Genomic DNA, 17,568 nt, shown 5'->3' on the forward strand with positions numbered 1-17,568 from the left:
GACAGACAGACAGACAGATGAGAGGAATTAAACAGGTTTCTTGGCTTTTGCATGAGTAATGTCACATGTTTGTGACAATAACTCCACTCACCTTCTCCACATCATCCTCGTCCACTTCCAGTACTGTCCCATCATGTTCAAGTCTGACCTTAACTTTCCCCTCTGGGAGAGAACCCATCTCTGTCTTGAGCTGTGTAGCTATACAAGCAAAATGAACATTTATTTACTTAAACTGGACATGATTATTCGGATCACAATAGGAGTAATGGACTATGACTTCACTAACCCAAAGAGAAGCCATCTTTATGGACAAGCCAGACTTTCTCAGTGTTATACCAGGCCTTCTCTGCAGCAAGCTGCTCCTCCGTCTTCACCTGCAGCAGGAAGTGAGAGAGATTGTCATCACAGAACATGAAACAGTTTCCAGTTTCCAGTCCATGGACTGATTGCGATTCAGTTCAGATTTTCATTCTGTTAATATTAATTGTGACAGAGACAGACAGGTGTGACTTTAGAAGTGGGTTCAGCAAACATAGACCTGAGATATAAATTAAACATAAAATATGAATTGTACATCAGGTTGAAGTCTATATACTAAATACGAAAATTAATTAATATTCTCTTCACACACCACAAAGAAAACTATAATGCACAGAAAACTGCAAATAAACTGAACTGTAAAACATGCACATATACATCAAAGTAGAATTTGAATGGGAAATGTGCTTTGGTTCAAACAGAAGCTCTGAGGTGATAAGATTCCTTCAATGGCACAACAAGACTCTACTAAGCTTTACACATAAGCAGAATTACACACAGGCAATGCATTAGCCAGACCTTAGACAGACAGGCAGCTTCATGTGCAGCCTGCAGGATAGCCACAGGATCTTCAGCCTTGGCCTGCAAAGGGCCGGGAAAAGCAAGAGAGCAGAAGTCAAAAAGTCATAAATACACAAATCCTCACGGGACTTAACAGAAATTAACAGGAGAATAAAACACTTCATATGAGAACTGTGAAAACAAGAAAGAAAGAAAGAGAGAAAGAAAGAAAGAAAGAAAGAAAGAAAGAAAGAAAGAAAGAAAGAAATGGCAGAGGTTAAGGGAGGTGTTTCTGCACCTGATTCCCTTGGGTGGGCATCATTGGAGATCCCTATAGATAGAATCAAAAAGGATCAGTGAAGAGTCCAAGTGGTCCTGACCAGGATCAGCAGTGTGATTCTTATCAAACCACCTGATGCTAACATTGAAACCAATGCAAGACCAAGCCTGATACAATAGTATAACTGCTAACAATTTTTAACACCTATCAAATCTGGAAATAAGCAGTGAGGCATAAACACCAATGATGCAGAATACATTTAACTAACCACATATCTGCTTTCAGGCAAAACACAACTCTCACAGATGAACACCATTTTCTTACACAAACATCTTGGTAGTTGTGGGACACACCTGTTGGTTGGCGATAGTGGAAATCTGGGATGGAAGTTTTCCAGCAGGAGCTGCAGAAGGTTTTGACACCTCCTTCACCTTCACAGACACAGCACTTGTCAGTACGACGCAAGCATATGGTCTACAATCATTCCAAAAACTAGCAAGATAGGAGCCACCACATTACAACTCTACAAGAAGTCTGCATCTGACATGGTCAGCACTACTGCAATAACAGTCTGATATGTGGTCACAGCTGCAGCCAACAATAATTTTTACCTCAACTTAAAGCCATTTGAAGGGTCAACAAACATGGTGTGCTTTAGAAAATTATCTCAAGAATCAAAAAAAGTCACTTCCAGCATCATTAGTTGACATGCTGAATTCTTGCAGGCATCTTGCAGGCATCAGCTGCTGAAGTTACTGTTTCAATCCACTTCAGAGGGTTAAAGTGAGACAGCAGTCAAAGTCTTTATGCAAGGGTGAGAAAAAGCATTTGACATGAGTTATGACAAGATATTAGTTCTACAGTGAGCCTCGCAGAGTTTCACATGCATTACTAAAGCATTCAGAAACACATGCAGTACCTCTGGCTTTTGTACAGCAATGGACCTTGGCACAGGAATAAAGCCTGCAGGGGGTGCTAATGGGTCAACTTTGGGCTTGGGGATAAATCCTGCCACCGGGGCAAAAGGGTCTCGCTTTGGGGTGGGAACAAATCCAACTGGTGGTGCCAGAGGATCAGGTTTGGGTGTAAGTTGAGTGGAAGGGTTTGGTTTAGGAGCTGGTATGAATCCCGCCGGTGGTGCCAGAGGATCAGTCTTGGGTGTAGGTTGAGCAGAAGGATTTGGTTTAAGAGCTGGAATGAAACCAGCAGGTGGAGCCAATGGATCAGGCTTGGTGACTGGAAGGAATCCAGCAGGAGGAGTAAGAGGATTTGGCTTAGAAGGTAAAAAGCCAACAGGAGGGGCAAGAGGGTCAAGTCTAGGAGGTGGACTGATTGCAGGGGTGGATGGTTGGGGTTCTTCTGAGAAGGTCTCACTTTCACCAATCCTTTCTTTGCTTTCCTCTTGAGGTTCTTTGCGTTCGGCAGCTCTCAAGCGAGAGCGATGCTCTTTAGTCCTTGCACGGCCCATTAGGCTGGTCAACCCAAAAGAGAGGGCATCTCCATCCGCAGAGCTGCCAGCTTGCGGTGGACGGCTTGTTTTGGGGACCGAAGTGGCTATCGAAGGCTTTTCTTCTGACCTCGCTTTGTGCGCCAGGTTCAGTCCTCTCCTCGCCGATGTGTCAGACTCAACGCTGCCATGTCGTCCATTCCTGGAGTCGCTGCATCTCTGGTCTACAGTCAGTGGCCGCTCTGGATTCACCGCTGTTGTTGGTTCACCCTGGCGTCGCTCAGTTGAGCCACTTACTTCTGTCTGAGACTGGCTCATACTGTTCTCACTGTCTGACTGTTCACACAACCAAGAACACACACGTACAAGTCACCGCAAAAGAAAAAAACCTATGAAATTACACACAGCAAGAACTAAATGTAAAAGTTCACATCCCTTGTAACCTAAAATAGCACTAATTTGAGGTTCACAATAGCTTTGATATAATTCCACAAGCAACAACCTTCCAGAGTTTCCCGAATTTCCCAAATGATGACAGATGGGTGGCCGTTCTGAATATCAGAGGGTCTTCACACTCTCCAGCCCAGCTGCAAGTACTGAAAGTTCATCTGAAAAAGACTCATGCTTCCACATGGCCAAGCACTTTGCAGTTCTTTTCTCAGCACAGTCAGGCAGGTTAACAGACAAACCCAGTAATTAAGGTCACTGCAGTGCAACACTGGCTCACAGCCCTGAAACACAACTCTACAGGATCAACCGCACAGGCTTTAGTCTCTCTCACACACTATACACATTAAGAACCTGGAGTATGGTAAAGACCTTGCAATCACCTCACACTATAAAATAACAAATTAAAGTAAATATTTAGTGATAAGATACTAGGAATGAGCTCTTATGTGGAGACAGACCTTCATGTCTATCCTGAAGGTGATGATACTGGTGCTCTTCCAGCTGTGCACGGCATTCTGTGGGACACTGAAATTAACAGCAGCACTTTGAGAGCGCTGGACAGGCCTCCAGCCCTGTGCCTCCATGATGACTTGCAAACCTCTCACACATTTGCTTCAGACACGCACAATCTTATCTCAGCATCCCTCTCATGCTCCTTCCCTCTCTTTCTTCCTCCAGCTGCCCCTCCCACTACAGCAGTGATTGGAGGACAAAAAGGGCAGGGTGTGATGTCAACATGCCCCACCCACTGGAGTACAGCAGCAGTACAGTTCTAAACAAACATCCACATACAGCCACTCTCACCTTATTCTGCGAAAATGATCTTTACACCTGCTAATATTCACATTTGAGCATTTAGGACCCTATAGTTTAGAAAGTTACTTCAACTCACCCTGTTTCCATTCAATTTCATCTAATAAATTTCATCTGGATGAAGAGAAAAAACAGATGAACTGCTTTCATACAGTAATTACAGACAAAGTATGAGGTTGGAAGCAGACAGCTGTCCTAAAAGAAGAAGACCACCATTTTCTGAACAAACCCCATCTTTAGCACCTCCTGATGATATATGTGAAGTAAACACACAGGATGTGTTTTAGAGTGAACCACAGCCACAACAACAAATGCAGAGTTCTGGGAGATGTATTCTCTTCTGATCTCAGAACAGACACCCATCTGAAATCCGAGTCATGCAGTAATGACAACGCTGCTCAAACACTTACATTCGAGTTTTTTGCACCTGGGACATTTTCATCTTTCACCTGAAGGGAGGCAGATAGAGACAGGAAAGTTAAACCAGAGATCAGATGCTCTAAACTGAAACATTGTTCTTGATGTGACATCTGACCCTGCTCTCTCAATATACAGTTTATACCTCTGTCAGACTGAAGATTAACCTCAGTCTTTCTCAGTTACTAAAAACCAGTACAGCTAAACTCTCATATACATGCGCTAACACTAACTACAATGTCAGCAAGGGAGGTTCTTCCGGAGAAAAGTAATACTAGATATTACTTTTGTAATAATAGAATGCAAAAGATTTGCAAGTGAATGCAAAGCTACTTGGTGGAATCCAACACTTTGGAGAGAGCACGCAAACGCTTGGCAAGCGAATGCAAAAGCAATGAAATATATTTTTTCCTCCCATGTCATAGTTTTTCCTTCACTGTGTCCTCTTAAGGGCTCTGTAAGATATTGACCAGAAAATCTTTTATCTTAATTTGGAGAAAAATCTGGTTCTATGTCACCTGTCCTGAACAGACAATAAATTAATGAACAAACAGCAGAAAACAGTACTTTCCTTTTTCTCCCAAAATGAGAAACGAGATGAGAAGGCCATGATGAAACAGACAGTTGAGGAGAAGAGAGGGAAGTAAAGGGGAGGAGAGGAAGGCTGGTTTGAAGAGAGACAGAATACAGGATCGGTTAAATGCAGGCAGTCTTTCCGATTGAAGTTTTGGGGGTACTAGGACCCTGCGGTAAACGGGTGGAATGAATAGCTACAAGAAAAGAAATAAGGATTAACATCTAATCTGTTAAATGGAGTAAACATAAAGCAGGGAGCATTATCTAAGCATTCAGCATGACACTTAGTCAAAACGTATTCTCATGATGGTCAAAACGTTCGACTTTCAATGTGTTATTGTTTTTAAAATGATCTTGGTCACTCCTTTCTGAATGAATGTGAATGACATGCAGGGCTGTTAATTTCCAAAATGACAATGCAAGTGGTTCATATGACTCATGTGTTATATTCCAAGTCTTCCGAAGAATGAAAATAAAGTTGTTATTTGGAGCGACATGAGGGTGAGTAAATGATGACAGATGAGAGAGCTGGAACTCAAACTTTACTGTAGTATACAGATAAAATAATTTAAATCAAGCTTCACATGAACTGAAAAAAACAAATGCTTAAAGAGCAGATTTGTAATGCAAAAAGTAACAACGTGTCTGAAAGTGAAAGTGCAATTTAAGGTAACAGGACTGAGCTTTCATGACACACCAGAACATTCACTATAAATAGAGCACAAGTGAAGAGTCCACAATGTGAAGTAATCAGCACACACGCACACACAAACGGCTGTCCAGCAGGCTTTGAACACTGATTCCTGTACCTGTCAAACACAAAGTAGACACATCGGATCCTCTTTGTTATGTTAAGCAGGTGGTCAGGTAGACATCCATGGGCAGACGTCTTGAGCGGGGCTCAACGTGGGGCAGGATATTACGACAAGGATGTCAAGCAAGCATTCGGGCTCGGGAGGGGGGATAACAGCTGCTTGAGGACACTGAGGATATAAATAACCATGCAGACCCCAGTTCCCCCTGACCACACATTTACACACACATAAACACACACACACATAACAAACTGGATTACAACAGCCTAACTGTTCTTTCAGAAAATCCAGCCAAACTCAATTCACAAATTTCACCAACGGAGACAACATGTTCAAATCCCACCACAAGGGGGCCACAACACGTGTGAATATACAAAACTCTGCTGTTTCTCAAAGATCCACCAGAGGGTGATGTTGTGCACATCTCTTCACGAGTTCATTTCTGTTGGCCTGACTTAGCCTTAGTTTTTTAACAAACCCCCAACCCTAAGTGTTATAAGCTTTGCCATGTAACCCATCCCAAACTGTCCCATCAAATCTAGGGACCAGAAGGTCATCATTGAGCTCTTTTAACTCGCACAAGTAACCCAAAACAACCCAACAACCACACAGCAGCGTGCTAAAAATCCTCAAAACACTTAAGCAACCACTTAGCGACATACTTGCAACCATCCACAACATCATAGCTTGGTGCTAGCGACAGAAAATGTGCAAATCTAAAAAAATCTTCAGCTCAGAAGTAAACAAATAATGCTGGTGAAGTTTATCAGTTGAATATTATAGAGCTGCAGTATGAGCCTCTGTGATTGGCAAGAGTTGGCAACAGGGTGATTGGCTGTGCTGCAACTGGTGGATTTGTTTTATGTAAATATAATACTCCAAAAATACATATGAATGAAGATATGTTTTATACTAAAGTAATTTTGTAGCTCTATCACCCAGACCTGTTCATAACACACAATATTGATGATCGATTACCTCATACAAACCCATCATGAGGCCTTAAATTCTGGTGGGGTTGTAGGCCAGTCCAGGGCTGTCATATCATATCATATCAGTGCTACCAAGCAGGACACAAACAGGCTAGCATTGTCTATGGAGGACGTGATGGGCTCCTTAATCTGATTAGCTCCCCATGCAGATGGATCCCTTGTCTCTGTGTGGTCTTTTTAAGAAATTCTGATGGATCAGTGATTTTTTTCTCATCTTATCTGCTGTTTTCACTGAAAGCAACTGCATTCAATGCACAGTATTCATAATGCTATAAAATGGAAACAAAATGAAAGACTGATGTGAACCTTATCAAACATTCCTTCATTTCTTAACCATAGGAACTGATTATAGGAGAAAACAGAAGGCAGGACTAAATGGCATACATCACATACATACATCAAAACTTACAATAATTAGTATGATGAAGTGTGGAGTTTAGGTGAGTCTCCAAACAAGTACACAATGTCACATGGTGGGAGGTCTAAAGTAGCCTGCACGTTGCTAGGGTAATGAAATGTGGCACCTCCTTCCTTTAAAGCCTGATTATTCTTAGCTGTTCTTGCTAATCCAATGTTTGCTATACCAAGAGCTAATGGAGCAGAAAACTATCCATTTCATCTGCTTTTAAATACATATGTGCTGTTTAGTCATGTTTAATATAAGCTATACATGAAGGATTTTATCAAATCTAGGATAAAAGCATCTAGCTAGCATAGAGAAGATTAGCATAGCATGATTTGATCTTTGATCATTGATTTTTTTCGAGGGGAAACCAGGCCATAAGTTAATATGGCCATCATTCATTTGGAATTTAAAATATGTCTTTTACCAAATTTCTAGTGTACTTTAGACATGGAAAACTTAAGTAAAGGCGGAAACAGGCAAAAACTACAGCATGATTTAAACACCTGCTCCACAAACTCATAAAGTATTGCACAAAGATGTAAAAAACAGATTCAGAAACATCCTGAGGGCACAACCCTGTGGACAGATAACAGCGGCATGTCTGGTCTTGCTGCTACTCTCTACATTGTGATTTACAAAACATTTACATTAGGGAAAAAGTGCCTATATGATGTCTTAAGTAAATGATACAAGAAACCCTTAATAACTTGGCCGGATTGGTTTGGTTACAATAAACTCTGGTCTGATTGCTAGTACAGTTCACTTGAATAAGTGTGAACGCTGCCCTCTGAACCTTCCAAACTAACTCTGGTGCAGTTCGACTGAAATAAGAACACAACATGGACCAACGACATCTAAACAAACACAAACCCCATTACAGTTCGGTATTGGTGCCGGAACTGCCATCTCTTTGCAGCAGAACTTCATTTGTACACATACACATACGATATTTTGTACATTCGGTAAGTTTTGATTCAAAATATGCGTCATAAAAGCTGTCGAAACAGGTTGTGACCTTATCTTTATATCTTTTGTTTTGTGTCTTTTACCGGTACTTGTAGTTTGCTAAGCAAACAAGGACCAAATTTATCATTTTCTTATTTGGTATGGACCCAAACAAAACCACAAGAGTGAACACAAATTTGAAAGAAATCATTTTTCACCTTTGTGAAAACCAAAGCTACACAACCAAATCAAATTGCAGACGTTATGACAACATCGAATGGCATTCAAAATGCATTAACAAAGTAAATATGGTCATTGTTTTTATTCTATGCATTACATCATATTCTGAGGGTGTGAAAGGCCGGCAGGTAAATGACTAATCAACTGCTTCCATTAACCCAATCACATTTAACGGACTGGTAAACTGTCTGAGATCATCCCTATGCCAACAAGCTCACAGTAAGAGCTCGGACATTAAACAGCTTCACACAGTCCCACTGCCAAATACCAGCAAAAACCAGCCCAAAAACCGCAGCTGGTCGTCACACTGACCCGGCGATCCAAACCAGGATAATTATCAGCCTGACTAAAGCCACTTCCTGGACCCCTATGTCCCCTGACCAGCGTCAATATTTAGGCCCTCTCAATCTCATGATAGCACTGGGGCGACACTGACAGCTCAAGAAAGACTTCTGGGTAATCGGCCAGGAAATAAAGTGGAGACATAAAGGGAGATTTGACAGAGAGGACGGAGGGACAGCAGACACTGATGACAGACGAAAAACACTTCCTGTATTCAGTGCCTGATGTGCGGCCAAGTTAATCCATTACATAATCTAATCTGATACTAGTTAATGAAGCCATTCATGGACAGATTGTTTCAGAGCAGTCAGAGGACATTCATAGTCCACAGGCTGTTGAACCCTCACAGGGCAGATGAAAAAAGAGAGCCATTGAGCCCAAAGAAATAATACAGGATAGTGTTCACAAAACTTAGTGGGGGTTATTTAGAATAGCAATGCAAACATTGACTGAGATAGACATGCGGAGATTTAACTGCAACTTTGACTGATCAAAGTTTGGGGTCTGTAAGATATCTTGTTTTTAAAAGAAGCCTCTTTTTACCAAGACTGCATTTTTTTCATCAAAAACAGTAATATTGTGAAATATTATTACAATTCAGAATAACTTCATAATTCATAAATTCGTAATTTTACTATATTTTAAAATGTAATTTATTCCTGTGGTGGCTAAGCTGAATTTTCAGTATCATTACTCCTGTCACGTGATCCTTCAGATCCTTCAGTTTATTGCCAATAATGCGTTTCTGTAACCAAATATTATCCAGAATAATATAAAGAAAATTGACTAAGACAACATGTACTGTACATGTCAATCATCTCGATTATGGCTGGCTAACCTTTGCGTATCAGCATTGTTCGCATTGTTGTTCATCAGGACAGGCCAAGTTGCTGAAAACTGAATAGGCGTTGATATACAAGCGTGGGTGGTTTTTGGTTAGCAAACATTGCATTGTAAACTTTAAAGAATGTCTACATAGTACATTGAACACTTGTACTTCAAAAGAGCAAAGAAAAACCTTTCTAAACACGCTCATAACTCTCAGTCAAAAAAGCACTAAATACATTTGTGTGTTCAGTTTTCCCAACAGATTCAGCAGTCACACACAAAAGAGCATATAAGAGCATGTTGATTCATTCATTCAGAGGCCAATCCTTCAGACAAGAGGACAGGAGAGGGTGTGAGGAGATCGTGTGTGTTTAAGTGTAGTTCTTCTCACTACAGTAATGCAGCTGAAACCTGTCAGTCCGGTAACTATCAGCGCAAACAATCAAACCTGTCAAACAAAATCACTAGCGTTTCCTGTCACATTCATAGACACACCATGATTAAACAAATACCTGACATTCTACTGGCATAAAGCCACTCATGTTGCATGACATAAGAGCATCTACCTTCCATTTCAGTTCTGGAGGGAACTCACTATGAATGATTTGCGGCCAGTGATATTAAAAATTTATTTTGGTAATTGAAATAAAGGCAAAATGAAAGCGTTACTGTAATTAAATCTTTAATTAAAGCTTAAAATAACATTTGAAATGTTGCCTTGGAAACTAACTGAAATAAATAAATGAAAGTCTGTTGTGTTGTTTATTTGCACATGCTGTCTGCACTATTTTAGCATCCAATTTAAAGGAACTGCATATCAGGTAACAGTGTGAATGGGAACAAAGGTTTTGCTGTATTTTTCCTTTTCAAAAAGGTCAAGCTAGTTGCACCATGCAGGTGAAAAGAAAAAAAAGTTTTATGAATAAACTATACTGATAATAATTTGCATGGACAATGACAATGACTGCCGCCTGCGGTACTATTACAATACATTTAGCCTCTGGTTAAACTTAATTGTAAGTGTTTAGAAGCAGGTAGGAAATCTTTTTGCACTGAACAACAAACAAAATGTCTACATTTTACTATATTTTTTAAAAAGTTGCAACAAGCAATTTCTCTATGCAGCTCTCCACAGTGGCATAGTCTAGATTTCCGTATCACAGTCTTTATATAGAATAACCACTTCTAGGCCAATCCCAAATGTGTCATGTCTTTTTCTGTGCTCGGCTTAAAGTGGGCCAGTAAAAACCCCGGTGGGACTCCTGCCCCCTGCAGGCTAGGTGAGACTGGCCGCTTTATCACAAAGGGTGCAGTTTAGTACAGCGGCTGATTTGACATCTCCTATCCCGATAACATTGTCATTTGAGATGGACGGTATGAGGTTTTGTATCATTATCGTAAAATTGAATATTGTGAGTTATTTGGTAAGAGGAACTGGGAGAAAACCTGGTCAACATAACTTGAATGTCCTAGATTCTCAGCATCTCTGATTGATGTGCTCTTGTTCTTCGGCATTGTTTGTGCAAATTTGCCAGGAGGCATCTACACTGCATAAATGTCTATGCATAGGCAACGATAGGATTTGTATGAAAGCCCGTTTCCACCTATGGATTTTTTTAAAAAAAAGCTTTTTTATCTCACAGTTTCCCCCACAATTCAGAATTTTGCGATATAAACTCAGAATTGTGAGAAAAGCTAAAATTGCAAGATATAAACTTTGATATAAAATATATCAAATATTTTCTCGCAATTCTGACTTTTCTTCTGAGAATTGTGAGTTTATATCTTAGATTTTTGAGTATATCAGAACCACAGTTATCAACAAGGAAGAAATTTTACATTAATTATGTAGAATAAATACATAATTTCACATACATAATATAAAGCAATCATGTTAATGTTTCTAATGAAAGTTATTAGAAAGTTTTCCCAAGATGTATTTTTTATTTATTTACATTTTTATACATGGTTGGCTATAAAGTATTACTAATGGTCTGACATACTTTAATGCTGATGGTGTTCTAAAATAACACTCAGACTTTGACACTGAGATTTCACTGGTTATACATTAGCAGAAGGCATGTAAAGAGTTCTCTCCACACACACTCCTATTCAAACTCAAGCAAACCAACACGACAACAGGTTCAGCAGGAGTGGTTGCTGACTCATGTGATCCATGCCACCTCATTTGATTAGCTTGACCAAAACATTCTCTTCAAACACCCGTTTCTTCCTATTTTCACTCCATTAGATAAAATGCTGTTTGTGTAAAGAGCTGCTCTGTCAGATCAGGTCAGATGCTCTCAGCTGCACTAGGATAAACCTCTTACGGTTCAAAAGAACAAATATTACAGTACAGAAACACAGCATTCTATAGTTTTTACCTCCCCCATGTTATTCTACACATTACAAATAAATCACTCAATGCATTTAATCTCTTCTGAGCTCTGGTTTCATGCTGAGCCAGATCAAATTATCATATCAGAGTTTGGACGTCAGCCTAAACGAAGTATTTGTCATTTTTTTCTCAATTTTTAAAAATTGTTTGCATAATCATTTGCAGTCACATTGGAAACATATTGGAAAAAATAAGACGTTTTTCTTTGAAAATATGTCTCAGATCTTCTGTGACATTCAGTCTAATAGAATACTAGAATAAGTTGAAAATTATGTCATCTTTAGTCAAAATAACTCCATATTTATTATTAAAGTAGTCTGTAAAATTGCTTAAAAACTTATATGAGAATGCAAGGGACAATTTCAATTTCAGTGGTGAATAAAAATGTGAATAAAAATTAGATTTTTAAATAATATACATTATATCACATTTTAAGGGATTAACAAAAATTGACATATACAAATTTTTTAAGAGAACTAAACTTAAGATTTGTACTATTTATGCATAAATATCAAGCATCTAATAATAATAGGAAATGGAACCACTGTGACTTCCTACGTGACTTTGAGCTTGTGACATTTTTTGTCTGAGACAAGGACAATTGAAGTTTTGAAATATCTGATGAATCACGATGACAGACGATTACAGAAACAAACACAGCTGACATCACATCTGCTTCCAACCGGAGCACCTGACCTTCAGACTGACTACAAAAATCACAGGAATCTTCATTTTCAGTGTTTTCCTTTCTGTTATCAAAAGACCCATAAAACTAAAATATACTAAAAGTGCTGTCAGGCCAGCAGATTTGCCCACATTCTGAAACGGGGCCGTTCGCTCAGCAGTGAAAATGTGTCAGAGAGCACCAGGGGAATACAGCAAAGCCAAGAGAGCAGACAAGTAAAAAGTCTCTAATTCTGCTGCAAACATTGAAACAAAGATCTCAGAAGATATGATTAGACCTTCAGGAATAGTTTCTAATCCATTTCTACTTCCAAATTCTATATTTATGCATTTCACAGATGCTTTTATCCAAAGCAACTTGCACTGCATTCAAAGTATACACTTTATAAGTTCATACATTCCCTATAGGAATTGAACCCATGCCATTGGCGTTGCTAGCGCCATGCTCTATCCTAAAGTTATGTAGGGTAAATATCAAAAAACATTCAGTGAACAAATAAAAGACTCTTTCTGACTCAGAACTTCTCCATTTAACAGTGTATTAGATAACAATGTGGACTTTTTTTGCCATTTGTTCCACTCAGATGCGACTCTACACAAATACAGATGCATGGGTGAACGACAAAAATGCATAAGACAAGTTATTAACCCCCCTGAGCTGTCTCACTGAAACTGTTGATATCGTCAACAGCTCTCTGCACAACGGTCTTTTCGGATGTCAACAGACACACTCATATTGCTCTGAATTCCCAGAATACCTCAAGGCTGTAACTGATCTTCCATCTGAAATGTTGCTGAGACGTACAGTATGTACTCTCAAACTGTATTGGTTTTCCTGAGAAACGTCAAAAAGCCAAACATGTATGATCCAAACTGCACTTTTAGCTAAATAAACACTATTTATCAGATTATACTGACACAATTTCATTGGGTTTCACTGGCCTAGCAGATGGTGGGGAGACAACAGAACATTATGTGAAGAAGAAAAGGTCCATGGCTCAGTGTGTTAGAGTTAGTCTTCAATGTGCGATTCAACACATCAAAACCATAACACATAAGCATCTCACCTCGTAAACATCACGGTACGGGCCTCTGGTGTTCCTCAACCAGCAGCGGCTCAGCTCGCTCAACTCCACGATGGGCTGCACCTTCAGACGCACCGTGTCTCCAGACTGCCTGATCATCTCCACGATCTCATCCCTGCTTTTACTTTCCACGTTCCTCCCGTTGATCTCTACCAGACGGTCGCCTGGCACCAGTCCCAGAGTCAGGTCCTTATTCCCAGCACCAGGCTCTGCAAAGTGGACCACCTTTCGGTAGAGTGACCCATCGGGCCGCTGGTCCACCATGGTGGTACGACGAAGGGAAAAGCCGAAATCGCCTGTATTGCGGCGCTGAATTTCCAACTCTCTTGGTGCAGGAATTTGCGGAGGTGCCACAACAGGCAAGCGCAAGTCTGCTGGGAATGTTCGGTCCACTATCTCTGGGACCTGGATGCTCTTTGCAGGGCTGGTGGGATGTTGAGGTGTATATAGAGGCGGGGGATTGAACACCTTGACCTCTACCTGAGGTGAGGGAATGGCGGAGTTCTGCCCTGATGGTGCAGTTGACCCTGAAGGGCTTTCATCTTTGCTCTTCTGTGAGAAAGAAAACTGCTTCAAGTTTTGTTCGACTGGGGAATTCTGCTTCGTCATGGAGTCATACTTCACCGCCTGTTCTTTGATGGATGATCGGCGGACGTCTTGGTCCAGCTTAATGTCATCACTGGAGCTCGTGGGTGTTATGGTACCCTGAGTATAGAGTTTCCTGAGGTCCGCGTCTGTCAGGCTGAGCTCTGTGTTTCGGACGACCTTGATGGGAATGGGGCTGGAAATTTCCAGTTTCCCTTTCGCCTCCCGTTTAGAGCTGCTTCGATGAAGATTAAAGAAACCTCGCCTCATGCTCATTTCCTCTAGGCTCTTCAGCTCGGCTTGAGACATTCGCTCTTTTTTCTCTTTCTTCTCCTTCTTCTCCTTTTTTGTTCCATCCTTCTCCTTGTCTTTATCTTTCTTGATCAAGTGGAACATGGTTTGGCCCAAATGTAGAATCCACCAGATGTTGGTCTCTTCACAGCATATAGATCAATGTTGGCATTCAGTCATGACCAGCACTGGTTCCACAGCACCAAGAGCACCTCAGCAACAGGTGAAGCCCTCCTCTAAAACAACAGATCGAAAAACAGAACACATTGTTTTTATGTTCCTTCCCTTTTGCAATGACTGTAGTAGTCATGGGGTTTAAAGTGCACATTTATTTATTTATTTATTTTTATTTATTTTTTAAATTTTTAAATAAACAAATTAATAATAATAATAATCATTATTAAAATTAATAATAATAATAATAATAATAATTTATATATAGTACTTATGTATGTATATATTGTATGTATGTATTCATTCATTCATATATATATATGTATATATATATATATATATATATATACACATCATCAATAAACATTATATTTAAAATATATAAAAATGTTACACCTATGTTTAAAGTCTAATTTTATTTGGTAAAAAATACAGTAATATATTGCACCGGACAATGTTCATATCAATCATTTCAGTAATTCATGGGTTAACACAGCAAAAAAAAACAAAAAAAAACATAATTTATTAATCAAAAGAGTAAAGAACGTGTACACGTGACGGTAGACCCCTATGTGACGTCGCACACTCTCATTGGCTGTTCTTACCTTTCCTGACAGGTACAAAAAATCGGTAAGAGATCCGTCCAACGTCTATCATCGACAACAATTATAAAACGTATACAACAATGACATAAACGTTATGTACAACACAGCGACATAATTCAGTGATAATGTTAAAACGGCCAGTTTTCACGATTATCCAAACAAAACGAGTAGAATGAATCACTTCCTGAAACTCTTCATCTCATCGCCCCCTGAACGCTTCCTCTTCGAATTAAATGAAACTCTATTTTTGGAATCTCAAATCTATGTACCTATTCTTGTGCTACGAAATCACTCACCTGCAGAATCATGTTTATCATGTAAAGTTGAATTCAACTCTATAGATAAACTACCGGCAGAATCTTTTACTGATACAACTCTTAATGTAAATCTACGAGGCTTTAAAAATGAAACTCTTTGTGCTTTTATTGTATTACTTATTAATGCAGTATTAACCCCTATACTCATATCCTGCATTTATATGCAATCACTTCTAGATCATGTATATCATGACTTTAAGGTGAATGTTTTGGTGCGCGTAATGCGCTTCTCTAAGCCTATTTATTCCGCATCAACGCATACAGACAGTCTGTTCACCTGTACAGTGAACTAAACACAAATGTCGTTAAAGATAAGCAAACTTACCGTTGAAACAGTGCTGAAATAGTGTGGCGATGCCCGGTGCGCACTGATCTGCAGCACCGGTCCTGTGGAAGCGCGTCTGGAGCGTTTGACGGTCAGTGGGACGCGCGCACCAGCTGAGCGCGCTCTCGGATCACTGAGCCCTGCTGGATATGATCCCCTCAAGAAGAGTTGAGCACATCAGTTCATCCCTTTTGCGTGACTTTGAATCCTAGAGAGTTTTAGGTCGAGATACTTTGACTAAGTTCAAAGTTTAATTTGTCTGATGTGCAGCAGAGTATAGTGCTTAAAAACGCAACCAGTTAAACTAAAATAAAAATAAAATACATTTTAAGATAGCAATTTGTATTATTCGATCATTTGTATAAGAATAATAGCTATAGGTATTAATATATTAGCCCTATTTAGAAATAATAATAGTAAAGAAAAACAATATATATAGGCCTAAGACAAGAATAGACTGGTATACACACTGTTGACATTGTAAATGAAAAAAAAAGCAAAAAAAAATAATAATATATTCAATAGAAATTATTTTCTTTTCAAATCAACCATGTCCTTGATTTTGCGTACACAAATTGAATCGCAATATGTCGTGTGTTGTATTGATAGTGGTTCCGTTTCATTTGAATGGACATAGCGCCCCCCTCTGGACCGACTCTGTGACAATACTAATCCCTCTTTATGTATGTTTTTAGATTTTTCCAGTTACGCAATAATCTTCAAAATCCCCATCAGTTGCACATTAGTGATGTATTTATCTTACATTCATATTAATACAACATCTCTTGTTCTGGTCTTGGAACCTGAATGAGCACATAGCTTTAGATGTTTTGAAGGTTTAGTGGCATAAATTTCAATAAAACAACAGTGTGGGTCCACTTAAAGTCAGTAAAATCAAATCAAATATCCAAACCATTAATGGAAACTCCTCAGCCCAATACAGATGAATAAACCATATGTTCTAATTTGGCTGTGGTGTTTTGGTAGAAAAGCTACATATACAACTGGAAAGGGTCTGGCGTCATAATGTAAATCTTGCTTATGGCATGCTTAAATCATGATTACAGTATCAGATATATAGCCATAGCAAATCAATTTTGCCAGTTTCCTTACATTATTTGTATTGGTTATGTTAGACAATTTTGTGTCAAACATCCACTATTTAAAAGGTGCTCCACAGGGTCATCGTGGATTAAGGGGATTTTAAATTGGCCTATATGAGGAGTGCATTCAGATCACTTTTTATATCATATTCAAGAACATACTGTACTAATCAGCTGGTCCTGATGCAACCACAGTGCCATAGTTGGTCAAATATAACAGACTGCAGAACAGCACTGTGCAGTTCTTCACCAATGCTGCTTTATTTAATTTCTAGTTGCATTCAGGAAAAAAATATTATATTTCCATTTAAAAAAAAAAAAACCCTATTATAAAACCTTCAACACAAAGAATGACATAAATGGAGCCGTATTAAAAGTAAAATATGCCATTAATATATTTAGTAAAATAATTAGGATATTTTTTAATTTATGTTTTTATTATTTAATGGACATAACAAATTGAAAGACTGAAATCTTTACTGAAGTCCTAATTAAATGCTTTTAGCATTTAACGTTTAATGTTTGGTAGCCACGTGTACACACACACACACACACACACACACACACAAACACAAACACACAAAGCTATTATACTACTTCTGGAAAAAAAAAAAACATTCTTATAAAGCAT

At 39.2% G+C, this 17,568-nt stretch overlaps 1 protein-coding gene across 13 annotated transcripts in view; it reads right to left on the minus strand.

Annotated features, from left to right (window-relative positions):
* myo18aa (myosin XVIIIAa) overlaps nucleotides 1-15,992 on the minus strand; it is a 42,987-nt gene extending 26,995 nt beyond the window's left edge. For 7 of the 13 annotated variants that reach the window (XM_058789193.1, XM_058789192.1, XM_058789191.1 and 4 more), the window contains exons 1-9: nucleotides 5,612-5,738; nucleotides 4,797-4,996; nucleotides 4,220-4,257; nucleotides 2,019-2,882; nucleotides 1,453-1,530; nucleotides 1,118-1,150; nucleotides 838-900; nucleotides 287-374; nucleotides 92-198 (exon numbers count right to left, since the gene is read on the minus strand). In XM_058789193.1, coding sequence (XP_058645176.1) covers nucleotides 92-198; nucleotides 287-374; nucleotides 838-900; nucleotides 1,118-1,150; nucleotides 1,453-1,530; nucleotides 2,019-2,882; nucleotides 4,220-4,257; nucleotides 4,797-4,836 — 1,311 coding nt within the window. In that variant the 5' untranslated portion in view covers nucleotides 4,837-4,996; nucleotides 5,612-5,738. Of the gene's footprint in view, nucleotides 1-91; nucleotides 199-286; nucleotides 375-837; nucleotides 901-1,117; nucleotides 1,151-1,452; nucleotides 1,531-2,018; nucleotides 2,883-4,219; nucleotides 4,258-4,796; nucleotides 4,997-5,611; nucleotides 5,739-13,519; nucleotides 14,650-15,834 lie in introns of those variants that run through there. The other 6 variants (XM_058789195.1, XM_058789194.1, XM_058789190.1 and 3 more) reach the window with 4 other exon arrangements.
* Nucleotides 15,993-17,568: the final 1,576 nt, after the last annotated feature.

The sequence above is a fragment of the Onychostoma macrolepis genome, chromosome 10 (assembly GCF_012432095.1).
Source record: "Onychostoma macrolepis isolate SWU-2019 chromosome 10, ASM1243209v1, whole genome shotgun sequence".
In the NCBI taxonomy this organism is placed as follows: domain Eukaryota; kingdom Metazoa; phylum Chordata; class Actinopteri; order Cypriniformes; family Cyprinidae; genus Onychostoma; species Onychostoma macrolepis.